The sequence below is a fragment of the Chelmon rostratus genome, chromosome 16 (assembly GCF_017976325.1).
Source record: "Chelmon rostratus isolate fCheRos1 chromosome 16, fCheRos1.pri, whole genome shotgun sequence".
NCBI classification, from domain to species: domain Eukaryota; kingdom Metazoa; phylum Chordata; class Actinopteri; order Chaetodontiformes; family Chaetodontidae; genus Chelmon; species Chelmon rostratus.
In genome coordinates, this window is record NC_055673.1 from 12381792 (window position 1) to 12395929 (window position 14138).

The 14138-nt window shown below is 43.4% G+C and overlaps 1 protein-coding gene across 2 annotated transcripts in view; it reads left to right on the forward strand.

The window, feature by feature from the left end:
- Positions 1–12678, forward strand: part of znf704 (zinc finger protein 704) — a 46577-nt gene extending 33899 nt beyond the window's left edge. For both annotated transcript variants that reach the window (XM_041955056.1, XM_041955057.1), the window contains exons 3-9: positions 2427–2530; positions 3878–4155; positions 8650–8750; positions 9168–9462; positions 10278–10412; positions 10501–10592; positions 10956–12678. In XM_041955056.1, coding sequence (XP_041810990.1) covers positions 2427–2530; positions 3878–4155; positions 8650–8750; positions 9168–9462; positions 10278–10412; positions 10501–10592; positions 10956–11070 — 1120 coding nt within the window. In that variant the 3' untranslated portion in view covers positions 11071–12678. The remainder of the gene's footprint in view (positions 1–2426; positions 2531–3877; positions 4156–8649; positions 8751–9167; positions 9463–10277; positions 10413–10500; positions 10593–10955) is intronic.
- The last annotated feature ends 1460 nt before the right edge of the window (positions 12679–14138 follow it).

A 14138-nucleotide genomic window follows, 5' to 3' on the forward strand; every position in this document is an offset into this window, starting at 1 on the left:
AGGCGCCAGCAGCCAAAACTAAGGCCTCACCACTCGCCTAACCCACTACTACACCATTTCAAGTTTGCGTGGAGCTGCGCAGAAACATAAACACACCTTTGTGTTGGAGATCAGGCATCCATGAAGGTCTATTGTCTCATCGTATGCCCACAAACAGGACCTCTGCAGCTCTGCCAATTACTCATTACAGTGCAAACTATGAACATTTGCACTGGAAAAAAATGGTGATTTTAGGGGTGGGGGTAGTCAAAACTATGTATATAAAACATTTAGGAGAAGTGTCAACTTGTGCCAAGGAGCACTGTGGTAAAACAAAAAAAAATCCAATCAAAAATTGTTCTCAATAGAGCTGGCAGAACAGTAAGAGCTGCTCTGCTGCCCAGTGCTTTATTCTTTATAGCCTTTGTTTCCCAGAGTGGAAAAGCTTTTTCTCTTGGGATCAGCATATAGGCACGGTTAGATTCAAATGACAAGTCATAATCCATAATAAATGCTTCAGCAAAGTTTTTGATAATTTAATGTGAAAATGTGCCCTTATAGTCCTTTAGGAGGTAGAAATACAGTATCTCATTTCAACCACATTCAGTTTGCGTGATTTTGGCAATTTTGAGCCCTCTAGGTCATCTCAAACACATCTGTGTTAGTTTTGCACATCTGGATTTTGGGACTTTCTTTTTTCTAGATTTGCTTAAGCTCGGTCGGCTTGGATGGGGAGCATCTGTGCCTTAAAGCCATTCTAAAAATAAACATTGGGAGTCACGTCTGGGCTTCCACTGGGCCACTCAACAAGTTTAACACTGTTGTTCTTAAACCTCACCATTGTTGGCCTTGGTTGTACAGTATTCTTTGGTTTGTGATCTCTTGGGGTGTAAATTGCTGCCCCTGTTTATAGAGGCGGTGTGAGTCATGAAATGCCTGCTACCTTTATCATCTCCCAATGAGCTTTACAGTGAACTGCAACATGACTGTGGAGCTCGGTTTTAATTTAATTAGATCCTCATTGCTTTTAGACTTATGTATGTGTTTGCATGTTGTCATGGCTTGTTTTTCTGTCGTAACACAGAGTGTGTGTGCCAAATCACTCTTGTGACAGACCCTGTGGTTCTTGGCATTGTGTTTATTTTCCTGTTTTTTTTTTTTTTTAATGAAAACATGTTTAAGCTGAAATGTCACTGACTAAGGACTGGGAACACACAGTTGTGGAGTTTCTAGATCGATTAAGTCCCACATCTTTAATCTCAGTGAGCCAAGGGACTGTACAGATGTTTATTCAGTTTACTAGGAAATCCAAATTCTCTTATATTCCTTGTTCCATCTCTTTTTTTTTTATTGCTGTTCACGAGATGGAGTCATACAGCTCATGAGAAATGCAGATTTTGGATGGAGGAGAACAAATGTTGCATCATGTCACAGATTTTACATAACTTGTACAGTCCTCCATCCTCACTGTTAAGTGGGAATTTGCTGTTTTACAGGTATTAGCAAAGCAAAAGATGGGTTATTTATTTCAGCAGTTTGTTGCCTTGCTGGCAACACGGCAGTTAAGATGCAGTGTAACCTACCATTTATTTTGAGCCACTGTGAGAACTTGGTGATGGCTGATGTCATGTTTTTCCAAGGCAACAGGAGATTTCATCATTGCGATAGAATTGACTTTGATCATTTGGTTTCCACACACACACATCAAAGGGTTGCTCACTCAGGAGCAACACACACACACACGTATAGACACACACTGCTTGTTACGTTAATAATGAGCATGTACCATAGGTATACTGTCAGTAATAAAGCTATTGACATTTCTTTGATCACTGGGATTGGCTCTCTCTGAGGAATACATGCAGAAGGATTAAGACACTTGTCTGCTAGTGAAAGTTTGCTGTGCACCAATTAGAAAAGACAAATACGTGTGTTGTGTGTAGTTAGGTCATATGGATTGGCTGGTGCGTGCTAGCTTATGTTGATAATGGAGGCTTTAGGGATTCAGTACAAGACCCACATCAGTCTAGTTTAGCTTGCATTTGTTTTTATTTTGTATAGTAGCATTTCAGCTGTCATTTGTTGATTTTTCCAATGTTGTCTGTGTGATTGCATCAGTCGCCCACAGTGGACCAAAAATAAAAAGCCCTTAAACTTGCATGTAATTTGCAGCTTATGCTGCAGACATTGCAGCAGAACGCAAAGCTGAGTGAGTTTAAGATCCGAAGGCCTGATTTTTGTCTAAAAGCATGTGGCTGAGGGGAATCACTTGCTGTGTTCTTGAACTACATGCACTTCATGCCTGACTTTGGACACTGGTGTATGTGGGTATAGCATGAGCACTGTGGCCTGTTGAAATTTGTGTTTGAGTCTTTCTCGGTGTGAGATTTGATATATCGGGAGCAGAAGATGCTCATTAAAATTCTCCTCTTCTTCCGTTCCCACAGACGGTCGGAGGAAGAAGTGGACATGGACAAGGTGACGGCTGCCATGGTGCTGACAACTCTCTCCACCAGCCCGCTGGTCAGGAGTCCACCTGTCAAAGTCAATGGTGAGTATCACAGCCTTCCTTTCAACAAATACAATATTCTGTAAACTTCACAGCTTGAAAAATGAGCAGCCTAAGCCTGATATGTTCTGCTATACACCGACTTTTCATTCCCTCGCAGCTGTTATCTTGTGAATGCATGTGGAAGCTTTGTTTGATAAATTGCCGCCACCTGCTGTGCTTTAGGATTCTCTCATCAATGACTTCTGCAAATCCACAGAAGAGCACAGTGAGTCTGGATCTCTGCCACTCGTTACAGTGGCGGAAATCCAAAGCATCCCCCATAACTGCAATCACGTGCAACCACTCGGGTCGTCAGCGCAACCGACCTACTACCCGCTCAACCGAGCAGACGTGCAGCCAACCCTCCAACCACCACGCAGGCGTTTATCGCAGTCACACACACACAGGCGGTCAGATGTTAAATGTACATCACATACATCACGCACACGTGCACAAAGTGGATTTTAAATACTGGCCGTGCAGTTTCATCGTAATGAAGTCATACAGATGTCACTCCCATGTACACATGTTGGAGACCATACAATGTGCATTTACATCAGTACACACAGTAGGTAGTCACGCATAGTGCACACTTGTGGTCAAGCCGAGTGCCATGGATGACATTTATTTCCCGTATTCTTCCGTACGTCGTGGAATTAGCTCTAACTCTCACTGAAAGGTGTTTTCTTGTCTTGATATTATCAGCACTTCATTCAGGCTTTAAAATTGCTTTTCTGCACCACAAAACCAAATGCATATCAGAGCAGCTTTCTTTTGTCGGTGAGCCACTTCCTCTCTTCTGCGAGATGTAAAGAAAGAAGCAAGATTGAGAGCAGAGACACCCCACCAAGAAACAGCTTCACGAAACCAAACAAACTAGGTCTCTCTCTCATACACACACACACACACACACACACACACACACACACAGAAACTTTCTCATACACACTCATCTACACACTCAAAGTTTTCCCCAGCCTCAACCTTCACAAAGTGAAATGCCGTTTGGAGCTGATATTCAAAAGAAACGTTTCTTTGATCTAAAAAGGAAAAAAACAAGACCTTGGAAGTGTCTCAGCGGAAACACAGAACAAGAAACTAACCTTTATTTCCTCGTGTCACAGTCAAAAGTGGTGCTGGGAGGCTTGTTTTTGTGAAGTGCAAATAAAGCTGTCTGAACTTAATTGAATGTCTTGATCTCCCTTCATTGACAGAGGAACACCCACACATTTTGTTGTTTGTATCATCATCACATATGACTGAAGAAGTTGGATTTATTGTTAGATTTACTGTCACCCTCCCTTTCACCCCTGATCCTCCCTGTCTCTGTTCACCTCCATCTTGTAGATGGTCTGAGTGGTTCGTGGAAGGACAACGGCTCCGCTGGCCCCTTCACCCCATCTAGCAACAGTTCTTCAGGCGGCTACTGGAGCTGGTCTGCGCCCAGCGACCAGTCCAACCCTTCTACACCTTCTCCGCCGCTCTCAGCCGACAGCTTCAAGCCCTTCCGTGTGCCCAGTCTGGGCGGCGTGGGACCCGGCCCAGCAGGGCCCGAAGACCCCAGCCTGGACGAGCAGGATGGCAGCAGCCTGCTTTTTGATGAGCCCATCCCTCGCAAGCGCAAGGTGAATACTGTAGTCCACAAGTAGGGCCAAGTATGATGGAGTATGGTACGGTATGGCTATTTTAAACCATTTTTAATTGAATTTACACAACAGTTGCTATAGTGTGATACCGATGCAGTGAAATAAAATGACCTTTTCCAGTGATAGAAGATTTTAAGCATATCGACAGTCAACATCTGTTGAGGAGTGGAACACACACACATCCACTTGCTCCACTAAAACTCTGCGATTCAAGATTCAAGATTTCTTTATTGTCATTGAGCATGACATGTCAATGAAATTTGCATTACAACCCCATGTTAGAAACAAGATAATAAGAAAGATCAGAAAGATTCTAAAATAAAATTAAGATACTAGAATAAAATAAACCAACATGCAATAAAAATATTTGTGAATGCAATTAAAAATATACTAGAAATGAAAATATACTAAACAATAAACAATAAAATATACCAGTGAAATGTACTGACAGCAGCTGAAATATACTAAAATGTATATAAACAGTAAACAAATAAAACAAACAATAAAATATACTAGCATCACTTGTAGTCTCTTTGATATCTGACCTCAACTTAGTTGTTCTCATTTACATGTTGTCTGTCTCTGTCGTCAGACAGTTGAATTAGCCCAAAATAGTGATTTCATTGTGTTTTTAAATGCGGCCCATTAACCAGCTAATCAGTAATTCCTGCGCTGCAGCACTGAGACGTCAATCAAACCACTCAGGTTTTTTTTTTATTTGTCACAGAACAACCAACACATAACGCATAACAATCCCATCCAAAAAGCCACCAAACAAGCAAAGACACAGATTCAATCTATCCACGGATCACTGAGATGTCCCAAAATATTTATTTAACCATATTTTGTAGATACGAGATAATTACAACACCACTGTTGAGTTTCTATTAAAAACATATAAATTGAGTGATCACAGAGAATGTTACCGGCAACAGAAAGTTGTTGCTCCTCAGCATCATGACAACAAGCTTACGTATCCAGAAGTTCTGTTTTTCCATAAAACACAAGGCTGGTGTTTTCAAATTGATCTGCTACACAGTATGTTTGAAGGATTTGTTCTGGGGAGTGAAAAATGCGGTGCGTGTAATGTTTCAGTGTGTAGAGGTAAGGCCAAAGCTGAGAGAGTTGCATTTTCAGATTAAGCTATGTTTGTGTGGACAAGCTCTAAATAGCTGTAAGAATGAGAAACCTTCAAAGAATTATTTTCTCTACAGCTGCAAGTTGCATTAAAATGAGCCAGTCACCTCCTCAAGCCTCGCTTTCTACAAAATAAAAATTGTTCTGTGATCGTGACCTTGTGCACCCTAGAGGGTTTAGAAACAGCCACGGCAGTACTGTAAGACTTGTCTATTATTTCAGTGTGGGTCTGTCACAGAGTCGCATATTAAAGGGGTTTAAAAGGGAACGGCAGCAGTTCTCCTGATAACAGGCAGATCTCTTGATAAGAAGAGGGTCAGGCGCTTGTCTGTGATGTGCTGTCAGACGCACACGAGCTGCTTGATTCCACGCACTCTGATATTCACCACCGAGGTTACGGATGTAGTGTAGACTCTGACTGACTGATTGGCAGGGATGAAAATGCGACAGGAAAGGACACGCAGCTCTTTGCTCCGCCGGTAGCTTTTGTCTTTGCTGCCTGGATGTTCATGCGTACAACATACACACACACACATACACAGTTTCTTTCCCACTCATCGTTTGGGCTGGTCTCATTTCTACACACTCCTGACAGCTCATCACATCCGCAGCTCAGCGTCACTCATTATTTTTTCAGATGTGTATTGCTTTGCTCTCCCTCTCTTTATCTCTCTCCCCTCATCAGTGCTTGTACTCACTGGTTTGTCATTCACTGTCAGTATCGTCCATCTGTCCCTTCTTTCACTCTCTGTCTTTCTTTCTTCCCCACTTCTTCTCCTGCCTTTCTCCTGTGTGTATCCTTCCCAGACATTTGCCCTTCATAATTACTTCTCAGCCTTCACATGCAGCTACTCTGCAACAGCAGAAATGATTTTAATATCGGCTATGGCAAAAGTAAAGATCGGCTTCATGTCTCCTCTAAAAATCGATAAAGACTCTTGGGTGAGCTCCACATCGGCTGTATTAATTGGGGACTTATCGCAAAAAAGGGCACGGAAAGAAAGAGAGAGACATTTAGAAGTGGCAAAGAGGTTATGGATGAAGAATTACAGCGGGGACTAACAGGAATCACAGGAAGAAGAATGTGAGAATGGAGCGTGGACGGAGATAAAACCAGACACACACACACACACACACACACTCACACTCACTATATGTGCAATGCTGATGTTTCACAAGAAATTATCTACACCCTCCTCTTGTGCTCTTGCTTCTCTCTTGGCAAGACAATACAGTTTGGAGCTTGCCATTTAATTAACTGTGAAATGCTGCCTTTAAAGGGAATAACACACTCACACACACTAACACACAGAAGCTTTTGTTACCCAAAGACAAAATGCAAGTGGGACAGATGATTGTGTATGCATGCATGTCTGAAAGGAGGAGGGAAATTAAAAAAATATATTGTCAAAATTAAATCAGCCCCCTAAACAATTGTTTGATAGACAGGCTCATAAAAGCATTTATAATGGCTCCGAGCAGGGAAACAGGAGGGCAAGGAGAAAGCTCACGTGGCTTTTCTCTCCATGAAAAATAACGTACAGTCTCACTAGGAGGCCAGCGGTGTAATTACAGTAGACGGATAAAAGATACAAGCTCACAACCAGAGACAAATTTCCTGTTATTCAGCTTCATTCAGCTCTGAGATAAATGAGTGTTCAGAAAAGCTCCACAGAAAGCTGGTGCAGTAAAGCAGTGAGTCCGTTCAAACTGTAACAAACGTCAAGGAGCATTCGGGGTGACGCTGTTTGGTTTGTCATCTGAATGCAGTCAATATTCACTTATTTACTGAAATGAAATATGGCAGCGTTGGCAATACAACACAAAAAAAACGATCCACATTGGAGCAGTTGTAGAATAACCACTTTAGAAATGCAGAATTCTAAGCTTTGTTCAATGTCATCTGGCCTTGCTCTCACTCCCCCATTTATCGTCAATTTTTTACTTTCAAAATAAAAAGCAAACATTCCAGAAAAATACACATTAAAAAATAAGGTAAGATACACCAACAAAGAGGTGTACCAAAAATCAAGTTTTTGACATTAAAAGGCCTCATGGATCGATAGTGCGGCAACTCCCCAGGATGTGTCACTGTCCAGTTTCCCGGTGATGCTGTGTCTCGACTCCCTCAAAAATCAGCAGTTGCTGAGGGCATCGCATCCTGGCTGCTGCACCTCACCACCTCCTTCAGTCTGCATGACACATCTGCTGCGTGCTGTGGGCGCCAGTTGGTGCACATCAAATGGATGCTCCACAATGCAGTTGCACTCCTGGAGTTCCCAACAAATTGAGGACGTAAATCTACAGCGGTTTTTGTTTCATTAACTAGACGTTGGCACAGTGAGAGGATAACAAAGGATAAAATGGACTACAATAACCATAGATGTCGTTGCCTACCTTCTGGTGCCTCCTCATCCAGTTTTTATTTTGTGTCTTGAGTTCAATAATGCTGCCACACTAAAATCCTAAATAAAAATAAAAGTATTAAACTGACTTTTTTTCCTCTTATCTGTGGTCCTGTTTATCCATATCCATTGTTTTGATGTTATTCACTGAGTGTTGGAGATATCTGCTCATGGCTGAGATGCACAAGCTAGCAGTGTCAGTGTCTAGTTTTTGGTGTCCGACTGGATCCTTTTTTGGCCAGGCTAGTGCTCGTTCTTTTGTCACCTGATGGACACAGGCCCTTAAAGGCTATTCCTTGAAATGACTTGTTTCGCTATCAGAATTTGATCCATTCATTCCAGTACACGTGTGGAAAGTCAGGCCCCCAGCAGCAACCAACCAGGTGCACTCACAATCTTTTACAAAACAGCAGCATAAGTAGGCCTGCATTAAACAGGAGCAGCCCAGTCAGTGTGTTTACAGGAGGGACGTATACCAGAGAACGTGTCTCTCTGTGTTTCTCTGCACAGCGTGTGTGTGTGTGTGTGTGTGTGTGTGTGTGTGTGTGTGTGTGTGTGTGTGTGTGTGTGTGTGTGTGTGTGTGTGTGTGTGTGTGAGAGAGAGATTGTCGGTAGAGGGAGGGGTAGAATGAGCGGGGATTGTCCACTAGTTAATCGATTGTGGATGGCGTTCTCTTGGACAGATGACAGAGATTAAATAAGAAATGCTAAAATTGGTGGACGTTGTGTTCGTGGGTGGCCCGGCCAAGTGAAGTCTAAGTGTGGGAAACACTGCCAGTTGTATTCCAGGAAAAAAAAAGCTGATCATGGGCCAGGATGTGGGCTGGTCTGGACCAAAGTCCAGGCCTGAGTTTTAGTCCTGGTGCATCTCTTCAAACATGAAACCACCTGCGTTTCTGACAGTAGCTGCTGTACTTTGTGTTTCTTACAGAACTCCATGAAGGTGATGTTCAAGTGCCTGTGGAAGAACTGTGGCAAGGTGCTGAGTACCGCTGCCGGCATCCAGAGACACATCCGCACCATCCACCTGGGGTAGGGTGCACTGCATACCTTAGCTAAAGCCTCTTTGTCGCTTTCTCTGTGACCCCTCCAACCAGCTTTGTTGTCAAAACAGCAGATTAACAGCTGATGGATTATCGCCACGGTAACTGCTCTGGGCGCGGGTGGGGAGGTGACAGGTGAAAGGAAAACGAGCACGGTGGAGAACAATGATATCACACATTCATACTGACATTCAATTAAACTGTGGCCACTCTGCTCCACACTGATTAACCGCATATCACTGTGCTTAGTAGGCTGGAGCAATGACATTAAATTTGGGGGGGGGGCAGGGGTCGTGTGTGATTGCATTGATACTTCTTTTTTTTTTTTATACACCAGTCATGTAATCAGCATTCAGAAGGAAATTTTTTTTATTATCACCCTCCATTTGTTTTCATCTGTTTTCAGACGGAACTGTGACTCGGACTGCAGCGACGGCGAGGAGGACTTCTACTACACGGAGATCAAGCTCAACACAGACTCCGTGGCCGACGGGCTGAGCAGCCTGTCCCCCGTGTCCCCGTCCGTCCTCTCTCCCCCTCCTCCTCCCCCCTCTCCTCTCCCCTCTCTGAGCCAGCTGCCGGACTCCCACAGACCTCCGCAGTCCTCCGACACCAAGGAGCCGCACGCTGGCGGCACCACCCCGCTCAGCCGCTCTGCGCCCAGCGCGCTCTACCTCATCCACACGGACCACGCCTACCAGGTAAACACACACACACTCTCACAGGCCAGATTAAGATCAATGTACAACACACACAACCATACTCAACATGAAGATAAAAGAATCGATGCACTCTCCGAATCAATATACACACCACAATACACTTATCAGGCCACACACACACACACACACCCACACACACACACACAATTCACATTTATTCTCTCACCTACACATCATTATCCTGATTATGTGTCACAGTGTTTACAAAACAAAACTAGTGATGTCACAGCGACTTGAGGTCCCTCATTCCCGTTAGCAGCTGTGCTAGCAGTTGTGATGTATCAACACACGGCAGCAGGTCTGAACAAATGATTGTGAGTGGAATAATGACACAATCTATGAATTTTAACTAAACGTTCATATTAATCTGTGAGTCTGCCATTAATGTGACAGCTACATGTGTAGAGATACATTTTACTAGCAGCATAAGTTATTGGTGTCAAATAGAAGATGTGGATGTGGAGGCTATCGAAAGACTGCTCTCGAAAAATATTCCAGAGACATAATGAAATACAATAAATACATTTACTCAGCTCCAGGTTTTGTTTTCAGCCTTTACCAATAATAGAAAACCAAAAAGTGTTTTTATGGAAAGAAAGAAGTGAAAATCCAAGCGTACAATTTCAAACAAAGGCAAACTAAAGTAGCAATGAAAAACACATTAAAAGGCACAAGGTGACTGAGAGTCAGAGCTTTCTGAGTGAGAAGTGCTTTGAGGAAGCCATAAAAATGCTCCACATACATTCCATTTGGGAAGAAACTGCTACCATTTTGACCTTTGACCCTGCCCTCAGGCCACGGCTCCAGTGTCCATCCCGTCCAGCAGCAGCAACTCGGCCGGCTCAGCCTCCACCAGCTTCACTCCCACCAACAACTCCAGCTTTAGCATCTCCTGGCAGTCGCCGCCCGTCACTTTCACTGGGAACACGGTGAGGAAACTTTAATGCACACGAAAGCACCAAGCATCCGTGGTCCCATCTTGGTTCTTATAACCACAAACATGTGTGCCCTCTTCAGGTGTCCCCCAGCAAAAGCCAGGGCTTCGGTGAACAGCGTTCCCAGACCATCGCTGTCCTCTCGTCCCCTCCTAGAGCCACCGCCGCCCTAAGGTACTGGATCCTCACCGCTCGCTGAGTCTTACCTGACATTTACTTTTCAGCTTCAAGTAAAGACCCAACAAACTGAAAGCACAGATTAGACATCAGCAAGAAATGCATCTAATGTGATTTCCTACTTGAATTAAACCTCAAAGAGTGAAAATGAAAAATGAAATATTGACTCTCACAAATCAGCTCAATGACTCTTAATTAAAAAGATATTGTGATTAGTCGGCTTAGTTCAGCCTCTGATTTGCTTAATCCACTTCAATAAGGAACCAAGCTGTTTTAGATTGTGTTCATGTTGTGTCTCATATTTACCACATTAGGACACAAGTAATCACGTTATGTGTTGTCCTCCATCTCTTCCTGCAGTCGGAAGGTGCGCGGTGAAGGGAAGAAGTGCCGTAAGGTGTACGGGATGGAGAACCGCGACATGTGGTGCACCGCCTGCCGCTGGAAAAAGGCCTGCCAGAGATTCACCGACTGAGCGTTTCCCCGCCAACGTCGCAGCGCGCCACGCCAACAGGCACTGCTGCCTTTTGCCAGAGAACGGGGGGAGGGGCTTCATTTTGCATGCATTTGGTTTTCTTCAGCTCAAAGTCGCAACTGTCCATCAAGCTCCGGCTCCGCCCCTGTCGTCGCTCCCCCCTCAGCTCCACGGAAACCATTCCAGCTGTGGAAGGAACCAAAGGACAGCGGAGTCACCTTTTCCATCGCCGTCCAGGATTCCCAGTACTGCCTCGCCATTCCCGTTGTTCCCAGGTTTGGGAAACCCCAGTGCAGCTAAACAGTGTAAAGAGAAAATAGATCCACAGATTTCTCCTGTTTTTTATGTTTGGTTCCGTGTTGCATCTTTCTATGTTTTGTAAAGCTCTGGTTTTTAAATGGAAAGTCTTGTCAAAGAAGGGGTCCAGAACAAAGGCCAAAAGCTTTTTTGTGTGTTTTGTTGAAAGAAAAACTTTTTTATCCAAAAGAGGAATGGGCCCCTTTGCTGAAGTTTTTGAAGAACATTAAGAGAAGCACGGAGGTAAAGCTCGCCGTTTTTGTTCTTCCTTCAACTTGTTCATCTCTCGTTTTATTTCTGGACTTTTTTGAGGTGATCTTTTATCACCGACATCACAGCCTCTCCCGGTTCCTCACCCACTCTTCACTCCTGACAGCCCCGTGGGAATGTACGGCAGAGCCGGGAGGGCTTGGTCGGCACGTAGAAAGAAAGGGAGGAGTAGAGAAACACAAGGTGAATGATCAATGCAAAAAAAGATACAATTCACAGTCAGGGAAAGCAGATGGACCATGCCAGTGATAAAAACAGCATTCACACACACACACAGACAGACACACAGTCAAAGCAGAAGACAGGAACTGTTTTCTACGTCACTTTTTTATCCAGTTGATTCATTTTCTTTGATTTATCAGGGATGTGATTCTAAAGAAAGCAAAAACCAGCAGCAGATTTCGGGGTTTTACTGTATACAGCACTATCTCAATAGCTTCTCTCTCTCTTTCATTACACATGACAACTTTGCAACCAAAAACTACTTTATCTTATTCTTTATGTTTTTGGTTTTTGTCAAGGTGCCATGTTTACTGTTGATGTAGTTCTCTCTCTCTCTCTCTCTCTCTGTTTTTATTTTTATTTTTTAAAACCAAGACTGTTTACCACCTGCTAAAGAAAGTGTGTTTAAAAGACCTTCCTGACAGCACTGGAAGCTTGAAGTCGGCAGCGTGCAAGGCCGTAAAAAGAGGACCATCTTTCACAACATAAGAGCGGCAGATTGCCCTCCTCCTAAACTTTCACACCTTCCCAAAGGGAACAAAATATCTTTGTGTTTACGTACACCACAGAGGCGCATCTTGATGACCTGTTAACCGAAGGAGGAGGGCTGGAAACCAAAAGTGAGGCACTTGCACCGTGTGTGTGTGTGTGTAACGGAGTGCTTGGTGCTTTTGTGGTTACTTCTAGAGAGTTGGAAATGTTTCCATGTTCCACAAGCCTTCTTCATTTCCAACTTCACTGATTATAAAAGGAAGTTGAAGCAAAAAAAAAAAAAAAAGCAAATATTTGACCACCCAGATGTGGCTACGTCCCCTTTTTTGAATTTGCTCTGAGAGTTTGGAGAAAGGTGGAATAAGTTATAAGCACTTGATTGGGTCACTCCTTTTGTTGTTTAACATGCACGGCACACTTCATTCACTTTTGCAGCACGCAAGCAAACCTTTCTCTCATAAGAGTCCTTACGATGGGCATGTGAACTTGTTACGAGGTAAAAAAAAAAAAAGAGGTAAAGATTGCGGTTATCTGATTTGTCGTCTGAATGTGTTCATTTGAATTCCAGCCTACTTGTTGGCTCAAAGGCCGGAAGCAAAATCACAAGGCCAAATAGTTAACAGATGTTCACTTTGTAGTGATAAATCGACCAACTCTTTTGTCACCTGGGGCTGCGCTCTCCTTTTTATTACACCACATTTATGTGCTCGGATTGATGGGAACTCCCCGTTTTCAAGTTGAGACGAATATTTCCACCAACAGGCACATTGTGATTCTGCTTCTGCATTTATTTTCTGCATTATATGAAATGTGTTTGAGTGCACGCTAAAATCTTTATTGCATTTCTGTCACACACACACACAGACACACAGACACGCACGCACACACAGGACCGTTTTGCAGCAGAATTATTCAGAACCAACACCAGCTAATAAACTCGCATCCGCCACCATTTCATACACAGTACTTCTGCACCTGAACGTCGTAGCTCTGTTATGTTTGGTCAGCTGTTCCTATTTTGTCTTCTTTTCTTTTTTCCTGTCTGTTCATGTATATATGTAGCTCTTGTATCTTCTCTAGGCTCCATGTTTATGACCAGTTAGCTCGGTCACCACATCTGCCGCCTCGTGAGCGAGACAGGTTCAAGTCTGACATCGCGTGAGGAAATAATGTACCGTTCAACCTGTCGGGCGACTGTTGTTTTGAATATAGGGATAGCCTTAAAGTCACTCTTTAAAAAAAAAAATCATTGTGCTTCTTCCATGTCATTACATTGATGTTTCAGTGAGAAATATTTAGATTATCTCAAAAACAATTTGCCATTGTATTATGTGAACGTATTATTGTTTAAGAAAAGACAAATCTATATATACGTAAAGAAAAAACATGTTGGAATTTTAGATTCAGAGCAAAAGACAAAAGACGTTGATTTAGTTGTTTTTGTTTTCCACATATATGAATATATATATACTGTTTATGAATTTTGTTTTCATGTTCTGCTGAAGGATTTTCTTTGTGGCTATTGTAAGTGTAGGAGGGAGCCCAGGACTAATCCTCACTGCAAGCCAAGCTTGTTATGCTCTTTTCAGTGAGTGTGACCCACACGCTCCCGCCTGGAGCTCCCTCACGTCACGCTCCCTGCCGCTGCTGCTGCTAAGCGGTAAAAAACCACAGTTGATTAAAACCTTTATCTTATTTCCAATTCTCCTCTCCCGGCCCACTTTCAATTAGTTTGATTGACATCTCGGCGTGTTTGCGCCCATGTGCGCGGTCACACGCTCCTGTGT